The following is a 25,839-nucleotide window of genomic DNA, read 5'->3' on the forward strand; positions in this document are numbered from 1 at the left end:
CCTATGAATAATCATAGGAATAAAGGTGAAAATGACCATATGAAAGTCTCAAAGAGCTACAAATTGTAAAGACTATATAATGACAACAGTTACTCGATCTCTAATTTAGAAATAAATTTGAATATAAATTTGTTTTAATGCAGAATTTTTATGTACGCAGGTCCCATACAAGGGGCACCGTTGTTTAAAATATGTTATTGTATGATAACACCAAAGTCAGGGGACAACCACACAAGAAGACAATATGTTTTGGAATGTTAAAACAAATCGTTTATGCGAATACTGTGCATCAGTGTTGTACTTCATTCGGGAAACATAATATTCTATCAAACTTTTTAGGTCACAAAGAGAAGAAAATCGTTATATTCATAGACTTAACGCTGATAATTTTGCCAATATCCCCACTCTACCTTTTTGAATGCATTAACATATATCATTTAAACGAAATTAAATGACATTATTTCATTGTACTTACTAATATTTAAACCCGTGCATGGGTGTTTAACATATTGGGAAAAATAAAGATTTTATTCAATTTTCATGTCATTTCATTATATTTATTTATCCAACGTACATTGTTTTTAACATGAATAGTGTTCGGCCTAAAATACAATAGTGCAACATGAAATAAAAACACTATACACAAACTATTATGAAACTCTATAAAAAAAGAATTGACAATAAAGATTAATGAACTTTGTTTAAGTATTTTCTCAATAATCCGGATAGTAGAGTAGTATAATAATGAAAAGTCGCAAGCTATTTAAAAATAAGTACGCCCAGTGTGTTATATGAAAGCCCATATCACACTAGAGCTAACTCCCGACTACCACTGGTCGGGAGTTAGTTGTCAGAGGTCACCAAGAGGTTTTTGGCAGTCTTTAAAAAGGTTTTCAGTGGTCGAGAATTTTATTTTGTTGGTTGTCAGAAGTCGGCAACCAGTCAAACGGTTGATGTAACTTAAGCTTAAGACTATTGCAAAGATATACATAATTGTTAAACAAATATTAGGAGTCGGTAAAAGAATGGAAAATTATCACTTTAAAAACTTTCCTTAAAATTTTTAAAATTTATCAAAGAAAATGCAAGGATCCTACTTAAAATCATTTATAAATTTATCGGCCTGCTCCCTCACTTCTTGGGGCTGGTGATGGTACTTTTCTTAAAATTTAGAGTTTTAAAACTATAAAAGTTGATTCTGTTATTTTTCGGTTAGCGTCGTATGTGTCTTCAGAATTGTTGAAAGGACCTATGTATATTCACATTTTGTTTGTGTATATTTATTACAACCTTCAAATAATTACTTTCTTTCCACACTTATAATATGCCTTAAAAAGCATGCACCAGTGGCCTGTTTTTGGTGCAGGATTGTCCCTATAGATTGTGCCAATAACTCGTCTTTCTCCTTTGTCCATTTTTATGATATTTCACCCTTCGTGATAATTACTAATTAGTCACCTTTTCTTTTATGCTAATACCAACCCAATAAAATCGTAAATCGTTCTTAATCCCATTTACCTTAGCCTAATAAGTGTTAATTGATATCATAATAATTTTTTGTAAAATAAAAGAGTGACTTTAATGTTGAAAAGAATTATTTGTATTGGATCTTTATCAACAAAAATACAAATATTGTTATAAAATTCGTTTTACGGGTTTTACTCTAGCGATATATCCATAGAATATCAAGAATAGAAAACAAGAATAAAGTCATTATTCATGTCATTTCTAACCTTGCCTGCTTCAAAAGCGAAAGAAAGAGGGAAATCCGGGGAGAAAAGAGACCTTAGGTCAAATCTCGAGACATGTAATTCAGCACAATAAAATCATTTTGTCATTTTCTTCGCAAACAAAAAAAAGCCGACTGCCACTGGCATGACTGGCTAATGGATTAGAGAATATACATGTGATATGATTCAGTTTTCTCCTACTTGCCCCCCCCCCTTTTTCTGAATCTCTCTCTCTCTCTCTCTCTCTCCCTCCCTCTCTCTCTCTCTCTCTCTCTCTCTCTTACTCTGTGTGTGTGACCCTCTGTACCTCTATCTCTTTTTAATCTCTATTTAGGAGATTTTAATCCCCCTCTATCATTTTCTTCTTCTCTCTCTCTCCCCTCTCCTCATCCTCCTCCTCCTTCCTCTATCCATCCCTGTGAATGTGACTTTGCGAAGTTCAAGTTTTGAGTGAATAGTCGCTGCTGCCATGGGTCGGCCGCCGCCGTAGCAGCTATATCATTAGTATTGGCTGATAGAGGGTTGTGTGATGTGCGTTGCGTGTACGCCCCGATCATCGTAGAAACGACAGACGAGAGAACAGTCTCGCAGAGGAGAGAGGTTAGGGAAGAAAATCTGAGCGTGCGCAGTGAAAGCAAAGAGACAATCTCCAGATAGGAGCATGTATCTCTTATGAGATGGGGATGTATATATTTAGTTTGTCTGCCAGCTACCCTAATCATTCTGGTAAGAGCAAGTCAAGCAAGTAGGAGGTGAACCGACCAAAGAGCAGTATCCACATTTCTAACGCAAGGAGCTCGATTTTTATCACTTTCATGATCTGACGCCGGGGCTGGTAGTTTCTCTTCTTTGCCCGACTCTTCCCTCTTCACGGCTCATTCCGGACTGTAGTTGTTCCTGATTTTTCCGGGATTTTCTTGACAACTCGGAAAAGAAAGAAGATTAGGCCGATTTCTTTTTCGCCAAGAGACAAGTAGGATCGACACCTAGGCCCAGCTGTACACATTTTCGGGAGCTGTTCTTGTTTCACTCTCAAGCACTAGAAACCAATTTTATTCTCAGATTACCAGCACATACCTGTTTCTAAAACAATGGATGCGGAGATTCGAATGCGGAAAGCCGAAGCTGGGAGCGAGGAGACTCCTCCGGAGTTTGCTCATCGGATGATGAAGACCATCAATGCGGCGACGATCACCCTCGCCCTGAGCCTGGGGTGTGAAACGGGCCTCTTTAACGTGATCGCCACTCAGAAAGAGCCACAGACCAGCAAACAGATCGCCGAATCCGCCGGGATGAAAGAACGGTGAGTGCCCCCTAGCCCCCAGTGCAACGTCGATACCCGTGCTTCCTTTTTTTTTCTTCCTAGCATGCCTTCTACTTTCCAAAAAATCGTGTTTTTTTTTTGTTGGTCTGCTTATTCATATACCAATCGATCTCTAGATATACAACTCTTACTTCTTCTTGCATTTGTTCCCTTAACAATGTTTTCTTACTTTCGTAATGCAATACATTCTGTTCTGTTCCCCTATATCATGTTACCCTGGCGACTTTCAGATTGTGCAAGAATATCATGGTTGGTGAAAAAATATCAAGAACAGAAGCTGAATAAATACCTATTATGAGAGAAGATTCAGAAATTCGGAGTGAAATCAGGGGTGGTGTATTTAGTCATACCAAATGTTATGCTGAGCCATTCAATTCTTGATATACACATACGATGCAATAAAACTTTAATTATTTAGTAATTGAATATAATGTTTGTTAATTTATTTTGCATTCATGAGCCTTCTAGCAAAACAAATGTATGAAAACGAGAAGAAAAAAACATAAAATGTGTAAGTTCATTTTTCTCCTCTGCTAAACAAAATAATGTAAGTTGAGATGCATTATACGTAAACATATTTGGCATGAGATGAAATGATGTGATGAATTGGGAATATTACATGGGAAATATCCGTTGCAAGCCTATTAAGACATTCCTTTGGGCAATGAATAGCACAAAAAACATATTTCATTGCATCTTTAACGACCATCTCGTGATCATTTACACGTACGTTTTGTAGCAATCCCACATTGTTCAGAGTTTTATCGTCGATAAACTGTAAGTGTGACTATAACACTTCACTCATATAATTTATGTCTAGGGGCAACTCTAAATTACAAAGGAAAACATTATACCTGTGCCAAGAAAATGAAGATGTTCTAGAATGTTTTTATTCTCTGAGTTAATCTTTCAAGATTTGAAAGAGTGTTGGGACATATTCTGTCCTGACTTCACACGTTTGTGCAAACCTAATATCTACTAAAACTATTTCTCTGTTTACTGTATCTTTAGAATCAAATGGGTCTCTAAAAGCTTCGCATCTAAATACCCTGAACCCAAACTTAAATATCAACATTTAAACTTCACTGATGACTTAAAAATGATTTTAATGGTTTATTGAAATACATGTACGATAATGTTTGTAGTCATTACTATAAACACTTTAGAGCCATTTATCGTTATCAAATATTATGAATATTATTAATGTCCCTACCGTCATCAGTATCATCTACATCAATATCAGTGTTATTATTATATTGCTGTTTGTATCTTATTATCATCATTATCATTCCTCATTTTTTAAATAACTATTATAATTCATATTAGTGATAGTAGTATTCTCTTATTTCTTGTATTACTGTTATTATTGTTATTATCTTTAATCATTTTAGACCTTATTTTTTTTTATTAATCTTATCGATTTTAGTAGACAAAAAAGGACTAAAAGTATTAGTAGAAGTAGTAGTAGTAGTAGTAGTAGTAGTAGTAGTAGGAGGAGGAGGAGGAGGAGTAGTAGTAGCAGTATTAGTAGTATCAGTAGTATTAATAGTAGTAGTAGTAGTAGTAGTAGTAGTAGTAGTAGTAGAAATAGAAGCAGTTGAATTATTAGTATAGTATCATGAATTTGTTGTCGTCAACATGTTTGTCTTCATCATGATATCCATTTGCATTATTGAATATTTTGTCCACCCATGTCTTTATTCATTCGGTATTTTCATCACACATAAGACGAGACATTATATACTGTTTTTTATAATTTTGTAGAATTGGGATGGTAATGCCTCTTTTTCGTGTGGTTTTCATTTATAAATTTAGCTAGTTTGTCCAGAACCTAATTTTTTTGCCACCAGACTATCAAGAAAAATCAAAGAAACGAAAAAAAGGGAAAACATTGTGACCAACTTGATTCAGTGTATGCATATTATCCATTGTATTTTCTCTTGATGGCGAAATCGAGTAGGTAACTCAAGTTCACCTCAACATAATATCTCACCAATCAAGACTGAAATCTTACTCTCGATTTAATTTGTCACAGTCAAATGGAAACAACAATACACTGTATGATCGTGCATAAATATACTTTACCCGTATTCCCGACCAGTTGCTAAATCTAATAAGAGAGTTGAACTCCTGAAAAGCACAATGGATCGGGGCTAGATTACAGGTTCTGTGAGGGCCGTACTGAAACGCCCGTTGCACTTACTAATAATGCTATGACGCCCACTAAATAATGGGAAACTATGTCGACATAAAAGGGCAAAGATACGTATCAAAACGATTGGTGTATACAAATATTTCCTTTCTGTGTCCATGTAGTGAATTAATTCGTTCGTTCGACGTGTACAGCTGCCGTGTAGTGCAAGAAAATGACGACGCTTGCACTACAATAATTTTGACGTTGGGCATAGAAATGTTGCATTCAATATATACAACAAACGTTATTGATTACATCAACAAGATTAATATATCATCATTTTTATACATTATTGTTTTGTACACGTTTTTCTCACATTCTTCTTGAGAGTATTTCCAACACACTTATCTAGGGGCAATAGTAACAGCAAATAAACTCTTCAAAACAGCATAAATATATAGTACGAATTACATCTAGAGTAATATAATAATAACCAGAAAACAGTTAAGAAAAAGTTGCTCAAACAATGTTCTCTGGGTGTGAAAAATAACAGATCTTTAATATAACAAATATAATTTTGTTGTAGTTATTTCTGATATGTTAGAATATGTATATCCTTCATATTAGGTATACCTATCTATTCTGAAAAAGAGGGTCTGAAAAGTTCCCTCCAATGTACATGGTGCGTAATTTGAACGTGAATGATTTGGAGTAGGTCTGTTTTTTATGATTACAATTATTAAAGTCACTTCAGCTACATTCTATATTTTATTGTTAGGTTGTACATCACTGTTAAATCCAAATATATGAAAGCTACATATCTCCCACTCACACTGTAAACCGTGCGTTGGTGTGCATGGGACGCTTTTACACAATATATTTCGTCTCAATGAAACAACAAATATAATCAATAATACACTTGATCTTGATCTATCTGTGAATAATCAAATACATTTATTCTGAAGTTAACTGCGTGAAACATCTATCGATCAGTCAATTTATTAGTAGCAAAATGTTTGTAAATTGGCCTCGTACGTTACCATTTATTGATTGTGCGCAGAAATACGGCTACGTGACCAACAAATCGCTGTAATCATTCTTTCTTTTTTTTAAAACATGAATAACTTTCATGTCGGTGCTTTACACTCTAAAAAGCTGTATTTATGAATCAGAATGTTATGGGTCGAGGGTGAATTACAATCTCAACCTTTTGTTGGCAAAGATGAAAACTCACTCGAAGGTAATTTTTAATGTTGTCTCCATAGATATTTGATAAGAATTTTCATGAAATTGAAGTGCAAAGTGAAATTACTTTAAGATGCTGGCACATATTTCGATTCATTCTTTTCCCTACCGTAGTGCATTCAGTGATTAATTTAGTTCAGTCAATAACATCTGTGTTGTTTTTGTTGTTGTTACTGTTGTTGATTTCGTCTCCTTCATTGTTTTCTCCCTTCATTATTGTCCCTTCACAATATTTCTAACTTCGAATTGACAATCATTTTGGTAGATTTACTGTTTCCTAATTGGCTGTCGTTAGCTTCTTTCCTTCGGATGTCTTGGTCTTGTTTACATCAGTAAACACTTCTCATTTTACACATCTTGACTCAAAACATATGTCGAAGATTTAAAAGAAAATGGAGAAGGGGGAATGGGATCGAAAGTTTCCTACATGGAAAATACCAACGGATTGTAGTTGAAGGTTGGGCGGAGAAATCAAAAAGAAAAACCAGGAATTGTTTAAGATTTATACCACTCATATTTCGAGCGAAAAACATGTCGATTCATTTATGTTTCAAAGTGGAAACGGGTTAGAAGCTCGGAGATAAACAAGATGAAAGTGTTGGAAATTTGTCGCCAGTATGTGTGGAATTCGGAGCTGGCCAGATTTCTAAACTGGTCGCCGATTTTTCGGCCGTGTGTCGAACACGTGCCGGCACCATAACAGATTCAAACAATTTCTCCAGTGACTTTTCTTTCGTTTCCTTCTGTCATTTGTAGGTAGGCCCACCAACTTGTGCTGCAAATCATGTTTATAACACTGTAAAACGTCTGAATAAAGTAATAGTCCGATTTAGCATGTTTTACGTAAAACTGTGTATTTTATTGTTCATATGTTTTTTGTTTAAAATCGTAACTTTTGTGAACGGAAATTGAACCCAAACTGATAGAAATGTACCATAATGCTTAATTGTTCTCTCCACACGTTATAGACCGTCACCTAATCCATCACGGCGAAGAATCAAGACCCAGGGACCTTGACCTCTTTTGAAATTTATGTTGCTAAATATTTCAAAAGAGAAAAACAAAAGACATTTGGGACTTTGGGAATTTTTGGTGATGGAACACCATTGCACTAAAGTTGTGATTGAACACGCGTCATACTATATCATTAGCTAATCAAAATGTAAGACTTCATAAGTATACACATACATCTTTGAAAGGCCTGGGAAGTGTACTCTAGTAGTTCCACTGATTGTTTAATGAATAAACTCCGTGGTACTGTAAGTATAGCTCAATTGCAGCTTCTTTCACGGGAACTTGGCCGTCTTTTTTCTAATACCACACAGAAGTTAAATGAGGCTAGGTTTTTGTATACATATAAACTCGATTTTTTTTTTTTTAAAGAAAACAAACTATGTTATTAAATTTTAGGTTTTTCTATGCTTTTTAGAGAAAATTGGGAACCTATTGTTGCCACTGACATGGTATAAAACTTTTTTTTATGTAATGTAAATTATTTAACTTGTATTCAATGTATATTTTAGTAATACAATATACATTAAATAATATTATTATTTAATATTTATCTAAAATTACCTTTGTAAGATATCAAAAGTTATTTTTGATGTATATTGTACTTATACTCGATTTTTGCAAACTGAGAGGGCAGAAAATAACTCTTTAAAAGAAAACTTTTTTGAACGTGCAAAGGCTAAACCCTTTCATTCGATCAGAAATGTTACTCTCCTTATATTACTGATTCATGTTAGAAATGATCTACTTAACCAGTAAGTTAATCTGTTCATCAATTTTATAGGCATGGTCATTCTGGTGATGTGTATATATATTTTTTTTCATAGTTTTTATATCATTTCGCAAATAACCTATCATATTGCTGGCTATGACATCTGTAGACAAACAGAAGGATTAAATGTCTAAACTTCTCATGCTTTAACATGGTTCAAATTCAATGGTTCCGTCAGATTCAGAAGACATAACGTGGGACATAACGACTCTAATAATGGTCATTTAATTCTATTTTCATCACGCTTCTTTGTGATTTATTTTCTTTTTAGTCGACCATCCCATTTCTCTCACCTAAATATGTTTGATATTCTTTGATAATTGCTGAAAACAAAGTTGTGTCCACAAACCGAGAAGGGTGTTAATATTTACGATGGTTTTTTTCCTCTTAACCTTTGACCCTCTCCCGGGTTTGGATATAGCCGAAAATAAGACATCAAAAGTTCGTGTAGCAGAAAATATACTTTATAAATACCTCAGAGAGAGTTTATTTTGATCTTTACCCCCTTATCGCCCCCTTCTGAGATGAAATATACAGCCACGATGAAGGGATGTTGTAAAAATAGATAATAAATCTTCCTTTTAGAGTAGATCTTCAGTTCTGTACTCCCTGTGTTTTAGACAGTCTGAATCTATTTTAGATCTAAACGTAAAGTTCGTTTTATTTGTTTTGGCAATTGTTCAAGGTAATATTTAGAATTATATTTTAGAGTTCAAACATAAAAGTTACCAAATAAAGTTTATCAAGTAAATAATTTTTAAATAAAAATGAATGAAAGAGAAAACTGTCTGTTTCAACATACCTAATTCTTTCTTTTTTTACTAGTAATTTTACGATGGATTTGTCGAGTCCAAAATATTCAAATTAAATTTTGCTAAAAACGTTTAAAAAATAGTAACTTGATCGTGAACTTAGAATTACGGCCAAGCGTACAGAAAGTAAATGGTACTAAACATTACAACGAAATATTTCTTTTTCAAAGCATACTCATAGAAATCCTAGTCTTTCCAGAATATTCAATATTCAAGAATTATTAGTGTTTTTCCCCTGTTATCAGCAGCTATTAGTACCGAAAGTCAGGTTGAATCACATTTTTGTGATTTCTATCCTCGGTTTGCAACTATTATTTCGACTGATGAACAGTAAAGTTTTCAACCAATAAATAACTGTAGAGTGGAATTCTAAAATTAGCAAATTTTAAGTGCGACTATTTGTTTTCTCTGAATAGAATAGAAATAGAATGATTAAATTTTTATTTAGAAAAAGCTGAAAGGAGGAACGTCAAACAAAAAAGAAATAAACAAGTTTGTTAGCACATCGGTGTATATCCAATCTATATATGAAACCATTTTGTTTTGTTTCGAATGCAAGTCCAAGTGTTACCTTTAAACTCTAAACGTGATCTCCCTCATCACTCGGCAATCTTGCCTGTCAGCACTGTATCTCCTATGATTAAGTAGCGATCGGTTGCCTTAGCCGCCTCGTTGAGAAAATGGAAGATGATCTAAGCACCAAAAGATGCGGAGGAATCGTATTGTATACAGCGATCATATGACCATAGTTCCACCAGGCCAGGAGGAACCACTGATACCCCCTATTCCTCGTGATCGCACCCCTCTTGATGGCCCGGTCAGCGGTGGTGAGGTAAGGCGCATTGGGTGGTTCGTGTGTCCTGAGAAATCGGTTCTGAGCATCGTGCGGGAAATTTTCTATTAATTTATTAATTAATTGAAATATATTCAACCAGGATTTTAAAAACACGATCAACGAAGCTGTTTTTCATCATGATCATGATTAAGGACACACAACAAATGAGTTAAACAAATACAAACACTTCAAATAGAACGAGCCAATACGGAAATTCTATTTTTGGGACTAGAGAAAAGCAGCAAATTTTGCTTTAACTCTATACCGGGATTTACTCTTCGATTGCCGAGAGCCAGAAGGGCGTTAAGTAGTATATTATTTCACATAGAGCTAACATCCTTTCGGCTCTATTAAAGCGAATCGTCGAGAATATTTTCATAGTAAGAATAATCATTGGAGTGTGCTTAGTGGAAGGATTTAGCATGGGTGATTAAATATTCACTCATATTTAGTATTAAAGGTTTGTATTTCATACACTATTTTCATGAAATAGCAATACACTGAAAAGCAGAAATAAACTTCTATATGGATTAACTTAGGTTTTGTCTACGATGCTCATTTATCAGCGAGCGTAATACGTATAATTTGACTCGTACATGTGAAAAGAAGAAAAAAAAGAGAAATTTTATGAAACATCAATCAAATAGCAAGAAAAACAGGCAACAGGTTCACTACTACATTGGTATTCATCACCTTCGCCACATGCAGTGCGCAAGATATACATGCTTCGATTTCATTAATTAAGTCCTAAATTATGTACAGGATATTTTTATAATTTCTGATGTCATGTATCACGCGAATGCATTCCGTTCAAAAGCTCTATACTGAATCACCCATGTATCAATGGAAAAAACACAAATGGTCACTGAACCTTACGACTCGCACGTCATGACTGAAACCGGCATTGATACTTAATCTCGTAAATTAATAGCTACACTGAATACAGTCGCGTACGGTAATAGTAATGAAATGATATAAGCTATAAATAAAACATTAAATGCAAATTAATAAAAATCATTTCAATATTGACAAGTGAAATACCTACCAAATTTGTCTCCTCCATTGAGCCTGAATTTATCGGATCATGTAGGATATATTGACTTAAGGTGAATCTGATTAAATCTTAATCTATGACGTCAATTTTTATTGGATTGTCAATGGCGCGAAATTACCCAGGTCAGTTTTGCTATTCCTTTTTCACAGGACTCACTATACTTACGTACATTGCTACCTTGAGTATCCAATATTTCAGATAATGGTGGCTCAAAATGTCAAAACATAAATATACTTCAGGGACACCGCCAAATAAAATGACTATTTATAAGATAATAAATATTTACATGGTTGATCATAGATAGTTGTTTGTGTATATTCAAATGATGTTGAAACTAACTCTTAATATACAGACATGTCTTGTGCACAGATTCTAACTATGCTCTGATGTTGAATTACGAAGGTGCAAAAGATTCCCACGAGCATCTCTATTTCGTATTTGTTTGTTTGTTCATTTGTTTCTTGTTTGTTGTTGCCCCGACATTTACACGTGGTCTTTCAGGTTGTTGTTGTTGTTGTTGTTGGTAGTTTTTATGGTGTTTTCCAACGTCGTTTAATGATTTTCGCCCAAACAACAACTTATAGATTAAAAACAAATTCTTTTGTTATGATCTGTGAACTATGTTTTTAAACAAAATTCCCGGCATAATTATTGGCAGTAGCTGTTTGTATTGATCAAATAGTTATTTGCTTTTGGGAAATATTAAAAATGTTTACTCAAAATTTTGTAAAATATCATTTTAGAGTTTTTAAAAGAGAACATAATATACTCTATGTTATCCACATAATTTATGCATGGTTTAGAGAAATCAAAAGTTATGAAGCTTTCGCATTTCTTCCTATTCAGAAGCAGCATATAATATCACATCAATAATTCTTTAATTACTCAGCTGTGTCTCTCGCTCTCATGATAAGCCCCCTACCACGATGAATTTGATGATAATATGGCGATTAGCATTGAGAATTTCCCTGTTTTATATGAATATACCTAAATAGCCAATTTAAGCTTGGTTGCATTTTCGCTGGATTCAATGGGACTGCCACTTCAGCTGTAACTTTGGAATGAATTCCTTTCCGCCATACAGGTACGCAATGTACTACATCTGGGTCAAAAGAGTGGGGATTGCAGTCTAATGTCTTGTCAATAATATTAGTACTGAGCTTGTATTCGAACTCTCATCCGTTCGTGCATTCAGAGTCTGAAGGTGAAGGATGTTTCCTATTTTGTTACAGTATTTCAGTCCTTGCCCTTCTGCCTTTTTTCTGACTCTAAACATAATTGTGTTCAGTGTACTGTTCTGTGACGTATTGTATTGTCTTTCAAATGCCGTTGGAATGTAACCCTTTCATTTTTTGACCTGCAAATAGGACATAGTACCTTTAAATGACTTTGTATTAGATCATTTAAAGATCATGTTCTCCTACCAAATATGGTATGGAGCGGTATTTTGAAGTTTGATTTTGACGCTGGACGCTATTAAACAAGGACATCCTGCATCGTATGTTTTTAAGGGCATTTAAGAACTCAAAATATGAGAGAGAGACACGAGGGTATTCCATTTGCCCCCTCCCCCTTCACATTTGGCAACATTCAAATTTCGTTCTTGCTTCTCCTGCCTCGTTAAAGATTTTTCTAAATATTTTCCATCACATCTCTCAATGTCACTACATTTTCCCACTTCAATGAGTTTATCGAAAATACGATTTCCCTTTTTATTTAAAAACAAAATAATGACATGTTAGAAGAATTTCGTGTGCTCCCTCTTCTTTAAAATGCAAGCACCTTATCCCCTGTTAACCCGTATTTCTGAATAAAACATGTTATTTATTTGGATTTTATCTCCGTGATGTCTCTAAAACGATGGCACGTCATGTAATCCGGGTTCAGTTAGAACACGAAAAGTAATCTTCGAGTCTGCACCAAGTACAGCATTCGCTTGATAGGCCTACTAATGTGTTTTCTAGTAAGATCCATTGAGGAAGCACAATCAGTTCATTTACAATTCCTGCACGGCTCCTGCAAAGCCTTGACCGTCTTCTTTTGTATTCCTTCGAATTCATTTCAAATCAATAATCATGTTCTGATCAGGATGTTCTGTCTCTACAGTGCCCAGGATGCCATGTTCGTAATCTCGACATACTTCACAACATATTAGCGGGAACATGATGTCTTCATTTACAGGTATTTCCCTTAATTTCCGCGCTCTGTATCGAGGTTACACGAGATTGTCCCTGATTCAAGACTGCAAATCAACCAGACAACCAGGTCGGGATGTCGTTTGGGGAATTCACCAGCATGCTGCAGATATGTATTCTGACAGAAAGGGAGAAAAATTACGATTCCTCATTTAGATATATCAGTATGAAAATTACAGAGAACAATCTCTTGGCTTAATGGACAGGTTTCCGAGGCGCTTGTGTATGTATGCTAGAGTGCTGTTTGTTATTCATCATGCCATTCTTGGAAATCGAATCCTGTGACTAGAATTTCAAAGTAACATTTTTGAAATAAGCCTGTCTTCATCAGCTCGAGTTGATACTTAGGTTATCGGGATATCTGACTGGAAAGAAGACAGATGTAATTTTTAAAGTGATCTACGTATTTCTGATATGATTTATTCCTCAAGATTTTTTTTAAATCTGTGTGCGTGTGCATAAGAGTGATTGTTTCAGTTTGTTATTATCATCATTATTATATGTATTATCGTTATGTTCATAAGTATTACTACTATTATTGTTTTTTGTTGTTGTTATCAATTTTATTATTCCGCAAAACAGGGTCAAGTCCGTATATTTTGTTCTTGAAACACACTCCTTCATCAAAAATCACTAGGTGCTACCAATTGCAACCTTTTAGTATACTCCATTGTTCTACGGTCTACTGCCTGAGTGTTTCGTAATGAGTCTTTTCGTGCCAAGTTTAGATTTATACTGCATAAAGTATATCAGTATGGTAATACTATTGTTATTAGTATCACCATTATTAATATTACAAGTTTTATTGTCGTCGTTGTTGTTGTTGTTTTTGTTATACGTGACAATTATATTACAATTTCATAGAATTTCAAGTGTAGATTTAGGCTTCTAGCCCGGCAAGAAACACACCGAGTGGAGCTGATTTTGCGGCAGGAAAAGCACAGCCCCACATATTTCCGTGCTGGACTAACGGATCATTAACAAAGCATTGGTTATTTTATTACCTCTTTCAGCGATTGCAATCATTTAAATAAAACATGTCAATCATACACCCGGTGTTTTGAGGAACTTGTAATAATTTGCAAACGAACGAATTCTGATTATATTCAAAGTTGATCTTTATTTAATACCACACTTAATTTGTAGTTAATAAAGAAACTAAATAATCTGTTTTATTGACAGCGTCAAATTTGACAAATGAACTATGAGAACATTTTTCATATTCAGTACCAAAGAGGTTAAAAGTCAATGGCTTATTTAGGCAAGCGGCAGAATCAAACGTCCTTTTCATGACTTTCTCAGCTGCGAAAAAGGATAATTGCAATGGGATTGGTTAAACGTATGTATATTCTAGCTAAAAACCATATTTTAAAATGCCCTAGCGAAATATGCGATTTAATGAAAGCTTGTTGATTGTGAGATGATGAAACTGAGGACTGGTAAGAAGAGAAAGATTTTTTCTGATGTATTTCACGACGGCAAGTAGCCTATAATATCCGAGAACTCTAATGGCAAGGACAATTTTCTACAACAATCTTCATATTTTGATATAAGTGACCACAATATTTTGATACTTAAGTTTTGAAGAAGCAGTTGTAGATATAATAGTAGTAGTAGTAGTAGTAGTAGTAGTAGTAGTAGTAGTAGTAGTAGTGGTAGTAGTAGTAGTAGTAGTAGTAGTAGTAGTAGTAGTAGTAGTAGTAGTGGTGGTGGTAGTAGGAGGAGTATGAGGAGTACTATTAAAAGTAGTTGAAGTAGCTGTTTTAGTAGTAGCAGTAGTATTTCTAGTAGTAGTAGTAGTAGTAGCAGCAGCAGCATTATTATTATTAGTAGTAGTAGTAGTAGAAGTAGTAATAGAAACAGTTGTAGTAGCAAAATAGAAACATGAGTATCATCAGGCCTTAGCTTTATTTTGTGTTTGAGGGCGAGGGTAATGGGCACTGAATTATATACTATTCCAATTTAATTAATTGAAGGAGCACTGGTGGCAGACCGAAAAGGGTCGCGCTTGAGGTCAAGACTAATAATATCGCTCAAGATGAGATCATGATATAACCAACAACACTAATTGCTTACAGGTGCCTTACCTGACAGCACCCATCTCCCCTGCTCCATTTTCCTCCTCCACGAAAGGATAGAGAACTGGGGCTCCGGCGGGAAAACGGGAACATCAAAGGTTCAACAGAGCAACAAACTAAGGTACCGAAATAAGAGCAAAACTTGAGTAACATCCCACAAAATGCGGCTGACAATTTCCGTAGGTAATTTGAAAAAGGCCATGTAATAATTATCATATCTGGAGAATCTAGATCACATCTCATGGTATTAGACAAAGATAGAAGAGAATAAAAACACCACTTGCCGCAGTCTCGACTAGCTTCCTGACTAAGAGATATGCGTGTCATCCTTAAGAACTAAAAAAGAAGACTACTGAACTGTTTCTCTTGTTATTCAGTTTTGAAAATAACTGCCATTAAATGATTGAAATGGCGGAAATCATCCCACATAGGAAGAATCATGTTTTTAAAGAATTATTTGTTTCATCGCCGAATGAAGCATTTCCTACGTGTACAACATGACATGACACGCAATGTTTAGTTTTCCGACGTGCAGTTCCCGCTGCTTGGAAAGAAAAAAATTGACTACCGGTCTAAAATTTAATGCGATTCTCTTTTCCCTGATGAATTACTAAATTTACTGTTTGACTGCGATGAAATCGAAATATAAAAAGAGAAGTAATCAAGTTTCTGCAAGATCAAATTGAGGAGAATGACGAAAGGGTAAAACACGAATATTCTGCAAATCGAAAAAGTAGGATTATTTTTTCATATCGCTTTGCTTTCTTTCCTATTGTTCGCAGATTTCTAGTTTTCAGGGAACCCTGAAACGCATTCTTATTTGAGAATAATAGATTGTCCTTGTTCCTCCGTTGTAATGTTCATACATTACCTCCTAGTGCCATTGTGTTTTACTCATATTGATGAATATCACATGTCAAAATGAATTATTAATTTCCAAAACAGACCACTTTATCCACAGGAAAAACTGAGTTGTCTGACTTTCATTATACTTCAAACCAAGATCTTTTAGTGATTAGCAGGCTCTCGTCCTGGTGTAAAAGAACTTATATTTTTTTCATCCATGACCTTGAAGAACTCCACAATTTTTCTTTCAGCAATAACACGTCAAGAATGTCATGTGAATCACTTTCAACCCCAGATGGGGTCTTGTTCCGAGATTCATTTATTTCAAATCATCGGTGACCCCTCGCCCCCAAGCCTGGCAAAAATGTATCCCATAGGCTATTATAAAACACTCTTTACTTTGAAAAGTAGCGATAAACTTTACTAGGTAATAGGAAGAGGTCATCGCAGTATATCGACGGCCGATGAGACTGACATTTTGTAAAAGGTCCGCAAGACCGAAAGCCCATGAGACGAACAAACAAAAATCCATAGAAAAAACATAGAAGTTTCCAAGTTCCAAAGGTTTCATCACTCTGACGGCACACGAGACCGATATCCCATGAGACCAAAAAAAATAAAAATACATGAACGAAGAAAGAAAATGACGGTCTCGTTAGTGGCAGGTCTCGTTGGCCGGTCCGCGAATCTTGCGGGCTATCGGTCCCGTTAGCTGTCGGTCTTGTGGGCTGTAGCTAAATTGGCGTACAAAACATTTGTATATATTGATTTTGAAAACCAATATTAAGAAATAGTATTGAAAGAACAATTGCCGAATGCGCAATTCATTGTGACCAGCCGTTTTCTTGTAATGTTCTCTAAGGTCATCTGCACATAAAACAAATAATACATTCTTTTTGAGATATTATCAAGTTAAAGTCGATAAATGATGTACGGATTTTTCGCTTACATCCTAATTCTTTCATTGGTTAATGTCCTTTGTTTTTGTCTCTGTCTTATCAGATTCATTCACTCTTTATAGACTTTTTTACGTTCTTCGTAGAAACTTAGGAGAGATCTTTTGTATATAACTTTTTTTCCTCCCCTGAATGGAATCACGCTGCGATGGCCTGTCGTGAACTGGGTTATGTAGACCACATTATAGGGAAACCGCTGCTCCAAATAAAAATATTGAACGATTAAATATCACTTATTTCATGTGGATATAATGGGTTACCCGGAGGGGGCGAGCGGTCACAAATTTCACTTTGCTTGGAAGATCAGCAATTGGTTCTGATGTATCTTGTGTTTTGGGTTTGGTAAAGTCGAAAAGGAGAGTGACTGCGCAGGAGTTAGAGAGACGTTGAGTTCTGGGAAGAGGTGGAAAATAATTTGTGAGCGTTATTATTGTCTAAATATGCAAGTGTGGAAGAACATAAGATACAAAAATGTTCCGTGTAAAGCATGGCTCTTCAAATACCTTAATATTCTATATATATATGGCATGTAACATCATACAAATTAGGACGGATTTTTATGCCACATGTTCGTGTAGTCCCATCTGCATTTTTCTGTGTACAGTGCTTGTAACTTTACCAAGACTGAGCCAAATTTCTTATCATTGTGATGATTCCAGAAGCTTGCAGTACAAACCAATACTTATATGCTAGATGATAAACCTTTTCTGATCGATTCCACAAAGTTTCTTTCAAAATGTAATCGCATGACCAGAACTCAACTTTATCTTCAATATTCCAACACTAATGTAAATCTATCATAGTATGATGTAAAGCATGATGCTTTGAACCGCATGAAAGGAAGCGAATCCCCTGAAATTGAACGGTTGCTAGTATTGTAATTGAGTTTTCTTAAACTTTGTTTCTGTGATTCGAAATAAATAATTTGGCACAAAAATATATTATTAACCAAACAGAATCGTTGTAATTGCCATGAGAACCATTGTAAATCATCTCAGCATCTCTCTTCCACTTTACACACAACTGTTTTACGATCGAATATAATGTCAATATTTACATGACGTATGTCAAATCTTGGTGAAAATAACTTGTTGGAGAACGATTCCCTGCCATAAGAGACAAAATTAACCAAATCATCCAAATCGGCAACAAAAAGTTTGTTGCAAACGAGCAGACGAAATTGATTGATTTCCCCGACTCTATTTAAAACGTCCACATTATACACGCAATGTTAAGAGCTCGTATTGTGATGATATAAATAAAATAACAACCACAATGACTTATGGGGGTCCTTTACCGACCCAAGGCTACGTGTCAATATATAACGTCAAGTTTATGGTACTTGAGCATTTTATTTCAGGCATTATCTCCTTTATCATCACGATAAGGATATAAATCACAGCATCTTTTTACGAGCCCTCCAGTTATCTTGCGCGAGCCCCTTTTGCGGTGCCATATTCGTATACGTGTATTCCACGTATACGATGCTCAATCGGGCAAAATTCAAATCTTGTTAAAAGTGTCTTTAATATTATCGTTTTTGTTATTCATATAATGCCGATTAGAACCAGATTTTCCCAAATTGTCATACTTTCCATGCATTATACTCAATAATGGAATTTATCCCAACCCAAAATACGACGGATGCCCCTCTCTATTCCATAACTGCAAAGGAGGACACACATCAAACGTCAAGCAAATTCGACGACAAAGATTATTTTATATTACTTTTCCATTTCAATAATGGATATGAAGAGTATTGTTGTTTAAACGGGCTGAAAATACACCCATTGTTTAACCAAAAATTGATTTAACACAGACGTAAATGTGGTTTTAAATACAAAGATTTGAGGATAAGATAAGGCAGGCCAAATTTTTAAAGGGCACATTGCCCCCAAAATTATTGAAAATTGATTTAGTATATTGGATTAGAAAGCGCACACGTACATTTCAAATTCACGTGATCAACTCATGCGCTACAAAGTGTCAAATAATGATGAAAATGTATACAGTGCAATACATCAAATTAGTTTAAATGAAAGGTTAATGGAATCAGCTGACATGATGAATTAAAGAGCCTCAAACCAGCGAAGGGGTAAGAAGTGAACCCTTTTGTGCCTGTACTTTAGTCTCTGGAGTTAGTTGGTGGGTTTCACACCCACGCAAGGGGCTCAGATGATGCCTAAGCCGGTAACTAATACCTCTCAGTAATATGTTTGCTAGGTCGGGTGTCGGCGGAGAACATCGTGATGATGCTTCGACAGAAAACTTGAGGGACCTTTTTAAGAAATAGATCCATTCTTATTCATCTTTCAAGAAATAATCTTGATACCATTGATTTGTTGTTGTTGTTTTTGTTACTACTACTTCTCCATTTTTTCTTTCTTCTTCTCCCTTTTCTTCTTCTCCTTCATTTTTTCTCCTTCTTCTTCTCCTTCTTTTTCTTCTTCTTCTCCTTCTTCTTCTTCTCCTTCATTTTTTCTCCTTCTTCTTCTTCTTCTCCTTCTTCTTCTCCTTTTTCTTCTCCTTCTTCTTCTTCTTCTCCTTCTTCTTCTCCTTTTTCTTCTCCTTCTTCTCCTTCTTCTTCTTCTTCTTCTTCTTTTTCTTCTGCTTCTTCTCCTTCTTCTTCTTCTCCTTCTTCGTTTTTCTTCTTCTTCTTCTTCCTCTTCTCCCTCTTCTTCTTCTTCTTCTTCTTCTTCTTCTTCTTCTTCCTTTTCTTCTTCTTCTTCTTCTTCTTCTTCTTTTTCTTCTTCTTCTTCTTCTTTTTTTTCTTCAAGTCATAGTCATTTACAGGTAGTAGAATGCTTTCATTATTTGTCATCCCCGTCTGAGTTTTAGTGTGCAGAGTTAATGTTCAATTCAAACTTCAGTAACTCGAGATAGTTTGACATTACCAACCTACAATATTCGAAATGGAAGGTGAAAAAATGCAATTAATTACCTACCTACTGAAAGTCATTCCACAATAACCATTTAAGAGAATGGATTAATAATGGTTAAATACAAATACTAATGAATATAATACATCTTTTATATCTGTGTATGCCAACCTTGTTTCAACTTATCAAGTATGTGCCAACTTATCAATAAACAGCCAGCTCTATCATTCATTTAAAACGGGCTCCACGTGAAGACGCGTCATTATTTATACTCTCAAAGATTTCACAAAGAATTAACAAATTGACTGTCTGATCTATAATTCCTGTGTATAATTCGTATGTAGGACAGACATAGATGAATGATGATTATTATGTGGGTTAGTATGCCGGCTGAAAAACAAGTCTCCACTCTTTCTCGCTTACCCGCCGGATGTACTTGGGAATGCTTGCCTGCAGACGAAGGAGGATCGCGTGAAGATACAGATCCCGCCAAAAATGGGTTCAAGTGTGACACAAATAGATCTAGTTCATCGCTCTGGCCGCGAGCAAATCGTGTCTGGAAGATCGGGGTGAAAGGGATAACGACTAATAATGGCCAAAAAGGGAACACTTGTCAATTTCTTCCATATAGTATGATTTCCGCGGGTCAAAATAATCTTGTTTTAGATTTGGCGCAAGGAATGGGAAGTTATTAACTATAAAAGGAATATTTGATGAGATTTGCTTAACCTTCTTATAACTGTCTGTTTTATTTCCAAACGAAGGGAACATGACTGTGATAAGTTTGAATTACTTGTGCAGAGTAGGGCGTCATATAATAATGACTTGTGTTTATAATGAATTACCAACAATTTGGCAAATAGAAAATATAACAATTTATGAAAGAATCAGTTAACATTTTCTTTCTGTCTTTCACACGGATTCTTAGTTTTCTTGGATTTTTTCATTTCTTGGAAGCGAGTCAGGCCTGCTTCATATGAAATAATCTATCCTGAAGAGGAAACGATGCATATCAATAATAGTTGTTCATGTCGGTGCCAGTTCCAGTCATTTATTTGACGTCAATGTCAGTCTGATTAGATATTGCAAAGTCATACTCGCAACCCTGGGCTTTTGCTAATTTGTACTTATCTAATTTGTATCATAGTGCGTGCGTCGAGGTGATATAAATCACAGCATTTGTAGCTTTAAACGGAATTAAAAGAATGAGCTGGACCGATTCAACTTCCATTAGACTAGTTCTCATAAGCATGAACTTGAAGCACAATGGCGTTTGGCCGGGATACAACTGAGATGGCGTGCTGTAGCCTGGAGGATAGACCTTGTGGTAGTAAGGGCAAAGGTTCAAGAGACACTTGACCATAATCGGAATGGGTTGCTATTGATCCTTGTGCCCGAAGGCTACAAGGATGGATGTTCCTGGAGAAAAGCGTACTTTGTAGAGGCCACTTTCCCTCCGTTTTAATACAAAGGTTGTTTAGACATTGAGGTTGCCAGACATGTTAATATCATCCTCTCCTTCTTTTGGTTCTTGTGACTCTTCTCAGACGTTTGATCCTATGAATATGGGTCGAAGATTTATGTATATATGGTTGCAGCATAAATTATCCCTCTTCCTGCTGGAGGGATGGAAAAGAGCCACAGAACACCACTTCATATGTTTCAGGAATAGTTTATGCGATAGTAAATCGTTCGATATATTCTGTTGTAAGTACATAACCCTCAATGAATTTGCTCTGACTCTTTTCCGCTGCCCCTTTAAGGTTTAGTCATTAAAGTATGAATTTTTTAATTGATTGTACCCGATCATGGATATGAATTGGACGTCCACCAGGGACTAAACATTTTCAAAATTATTATTTGAGCAACTGAATGAGATACTGAATAAGTACCATATTTAATTTTAGAAAATAACTCTCTTTCCGTGGCATTCTGGGATAGTTTTCTTCGGACACACCCATCGTTTTATCTCATTAGCGTAAGCAATCATGGAATAAGTGGGATGAGAAGAAAGCATGAAATGTAATGAAATGAAGCTGTGAAATGTTATATTGTGGCTGGTTATTATAGCCATCTCTTGTGAAAACGACTGTTAACATCCATATAAATGTTTTCTATACAAGAACGTATAGAAAAAATGTCTGTAATCTCCTCGTAACACCTTACTGTTGCTACTAACTCCCAAATCCTTGATAAGGAAAACTCGGGTTATTGTCCTCTACGCTCTAGACTTCCGGTCGTCAATTTCTCGGCTTCTGTCGTTCACCCCTCTTATCACTCCCATAGACCCCTACTTGGGTATCAAGACCCTCAAGAGGGTGAAGGCTATCTCGAGGGTGCATCCTAGATCATAGCATATCATGGCGATGAGGAGGAGTGCACAAATAATTGATGGTGCCTGACGTAAATCGTGTAAATCTATAACCCCGCTCACCTCTCATTCTGTCACTTTGGAACTCGAGGTGATTTCTCAAGTAGCCTAAAGATTGTTGCTTCCAAGCAGAATTGCTTCTAGGATGATGTCAGCAGGCAGATCATATTCTTCCAAGAATATATTTTGCTTTTGTGGAAAGTACATCCACTGACCAGAGCTCCCATAGCCTACATAATTTATAGACTACACGTTCTGTCTCGCAGGAGGCCTGGAGCCCCGGATGGAGCTTCGGTGTTGAAATGTGATACAACCTTCTATGACGACAGACATTTTGATGACGTATGGCGCAGCATTTGGTAGTTCCTGCTATTTTTCTGTTCTTGTCAAACACTGGTCAAATTTCATCGCATTATCATCGGAAAGAGGATAATCGATGACTTAATGAAAGCATTAAACAAAAGAGAGAGAGAGAGAAAGAGAGAGAGAGAGAGAGATTGTCACTATACGCTTTTGACCTGTGGCAACCGGAAACGGAAGTAACCAAAAACAACAAAAACATTTAAATGGAAATGGAGGTATATCGTTTTCGATCCGCAGCCATTGGCATTCTTCGGTGGAAACAGTTTGCACTCAATTTTTATTTGAACAATTGAGGGATATATGTTTACATTGTTTGTCATGTTTCTTGAATTTCGAGAATATTTCTCCAATATCACCTGTCCCATGAGGCATGCCTGTGTTTTGTTCTTCAAAAGAATTGTACTGATGAACTATCAATATACAGTCAAACCAGGCCACGAAAGGAAAGAAGAGAAATTAGATACTGTAGATAGGTGGCCTTTCTACACAGGTTATACAGCGCACATCTCATTCTCAAGGGAGACAAAAAAAGTGACCACTAAAGACAGGTGGCCTTTATAGGGAGGTGGCCACTGAAATAGGTTGAATATATTTATTTTCGCTTAACTTTTTTTTCTTCACTTTAAAAACAACAAAATCATCAGTGATACCAACAATCATTTAAAATGGCTTCTGCAATTAGTCATTATTTAGGTTATATATTGCAGGTTTATGACAGCCTTTAGAAAACATTTTCACGTTAAACCATTAAAATACTAAATGCATAGAAAAGTAAATAAAGTAAAAAGATGCGTCAAAATACTCACAGTATTTTTTTATTTTGTACACCCCACTTCCATACGCGCATACCCTAAAGGCCTACAACATTTATTCATACTTTAAAAAGAACCCATTAAAATCTGCCCTTTAAAGTGGGAATATTTAGTACCACCAATCTCCCTTGAGTACTCTTCCTTTAGCTATTAGCATTCACTAACCTGTAACAGGTATGTATTGACCGGTGAGCTATGTGTGCAATGCATCGAGACTAAACCATGTCATCCCGTCTCATTCCTACCTGAGCCGAGGTTAAACTTAAAGGCTGCCTGCCAAATAGTTTCATTTCGTTCAGACAGCTAGACTGATAATATAATATGGAGGAAAATGAACAAATTAAGATAGTACGTTGACGGTCACAGCAACCACAGGGACGAAAAAAATGTCAACCGTAGCACAGAACTTTGAATTCCAAATACAAAGATGCGAAATAGACACCTTTCAGTGTAATACATATAATATAGATATAGTTGCAAGTATAGGCAATGTACTAATGGAATGTTTCTATATCCTCGTAAATTTTTGAGTTAATTCATTCATCTACACATTACTTACTTATTACCTATTTATCTATTTAGTTATTTACTAAGTTACTTCGTTGCTTAGTTAAACAGGTCATTTAGTCATTCATTTATTTATATATGTACGAACTCTTTTTTTTTCTCTTTTTTTTTGGGGGGGGGGGGTTGGGGTCGACAATAAATTTGGATCGTTTGAACCTTTCAAACCTTCTTTGTAATTGTTTTGATATGATATAAACAATAAAAACGAAAAGTCTTTCTTTCTTTTAAAGTATTTTGAAGAGAATGATAATTCTAAACAATAAATTAAATACCTTAGTACCATAATATAAACATCGGCTGTTGATAATGTCTCAGGCATCCTTTAACTCTGAGGAAACGTGTTAATGCATACCTCTCTACCAAGGGGTGTGAAACTAGCATCCTTAACTCGTGGTGGCTGGCATCTCTAACGGGGGTGTACACCCTCACCGGCCCAGGGAGCTAGATCACTCCAGAGAGAGAGGGGTTTGGAGAGTGCGATGGCTGGATGAAAGAACGCTCCTCGCATAGCTGGAGCAACCCGAGATGGACCGAGACCAGGTCGGCGAACAAACATCGGATATGGTCGAGTTTGTTCTCCAAACAGGCTAAGTCAGGGGGCCTTAGTCTGTCGATCGACGACCGATGCTTCTTCATTCGGGCATGCTATTAGGAGTTGAGAGGCCTATTCTGTTGGTTGAGAGTCAGAGAGATACGACTGAAACAAAACAAAAACATGGGTCATTTCATCGTCACACCTGCATAGAGGCGTATACATATTGTATGGGTACAGTTTGGCTCAGGCTGAAAGCCTCTTGCCCAATTATCAATTTATTAGTTTCTAAATGCTGAAGGTGAGGAGCAGAGCTAACAAGTAGATAATTTGACACGAAAATGCAATTTCATTATCAAAATACATTAGATAAGATGCTAAAGCTACTGGTTAACCACCTTGCTTCCCCAATATGAGGTGACAGTTGCTCGAATATTGAAAATTTCAAAATTATCGGGAGCTGCAGCCCGCAAGCCCCCCCCCCCCCCCTATGTAGTTGGCACCTACTCGACGATTATGATTATGAAAATGTTATGATATTAATCACAATTCGTCCTAAAGAGAATACGACGCATCCGAATAATATATCACTTTCCTCGTAGTCAGAATATGCCAGCTTCTTATTAGATATGAAGACAACATAATACATAATCTTTTTAGGTAAATAAGTACTTTACAAACATGATACTCGGTCATTTCATGATTCATGGTACTTTGGAGACACAAGTAACGCCTATAAATAATTTAAGGAGATTGAATGACATCACAAAGTCAGACTATGGTACGCGAAAATAAGACGCCAACGGGACAAGGGGAGTGTTTCACAAAGGCTAAGGTCGACTTTAAGTTGGATTTAACTCTGTCAGACCGTTCATGCCACTGTTTGCTCTCACCATTATGATCTTTATGTAATATTTTTTACCTTAATAGTGAATTATTAAAATATGTAAATTCTGTAGATTTGTGACCACGATTTGTACGTCCTTTGAGAGGCCAATGCCAGTAAATGGTGAGAGCAAACAGTGGAATGAACAGCCTGCCATAGTTAGGTCCAACTTAAAGTCGATCTTAGTCTTTGTGAAAAACACTCCCCTGCTCTTTGGTGAACGATTCCGATCTGCGCATGCTCGAAAAGAAATAAAGCTTTCCCTATCTTCAGGAGACAGTGAGCTATACCGCACACGACGTGTAGTACTCAACTTGAGATCAATCTACTGTCATCACTATCGCAACAAATTTCGCTATTTTTGCAACGCCCACCACTCTCTCATGAAAACACACCAAGGAATTTCAAGACGAAAGAAAGATGAGGATCGGAGGAGA

The 25,839-nt window shown here is 35.9% G+C and overlaps 1 protein-coding gene across 1 annotated transcript in view; it reads left to right on the plus strand.

Moving 5' to 3' along the window:
* The first annotated feature begins 2,318 nt into the window (after positions 1-2,318).
* LOC581977 overlaps positions 2,319-25,839 on the plus strand; it is a 30,830-nt gene continuing 7,309 nt past the window's right edge. Inside the window, exon 1 of the mRNA XM_781954.5 lies at positions 2,319-3,033. Coding sequence (XP_787047.4) covers positions 2,822-3,033 — 212 coding nt within the window. The 5' untranslated portion in view covers positions 2,319-2,821. The remainder of the gene's footprint in view (positions 3,034-25,839) is intronic.

This window comes from Strongylocentrotus purpuratus, unplaced genomic scaffold, assembly GCF_000002235.5.
Source record: "Strongylocentrotus purpuratus isolate Spur 01 unplaced genomic scaffold, Spur_5.0 spur5_scaffold_9, whole genome shotgun sequence".
NCBI lineage: Eukaryota > Metazoa > Echinodermata > Echinoidea > Camarodonta > Strongylocentrotidae > Strongylocentrotus > Strongylocentrotus purpuratus.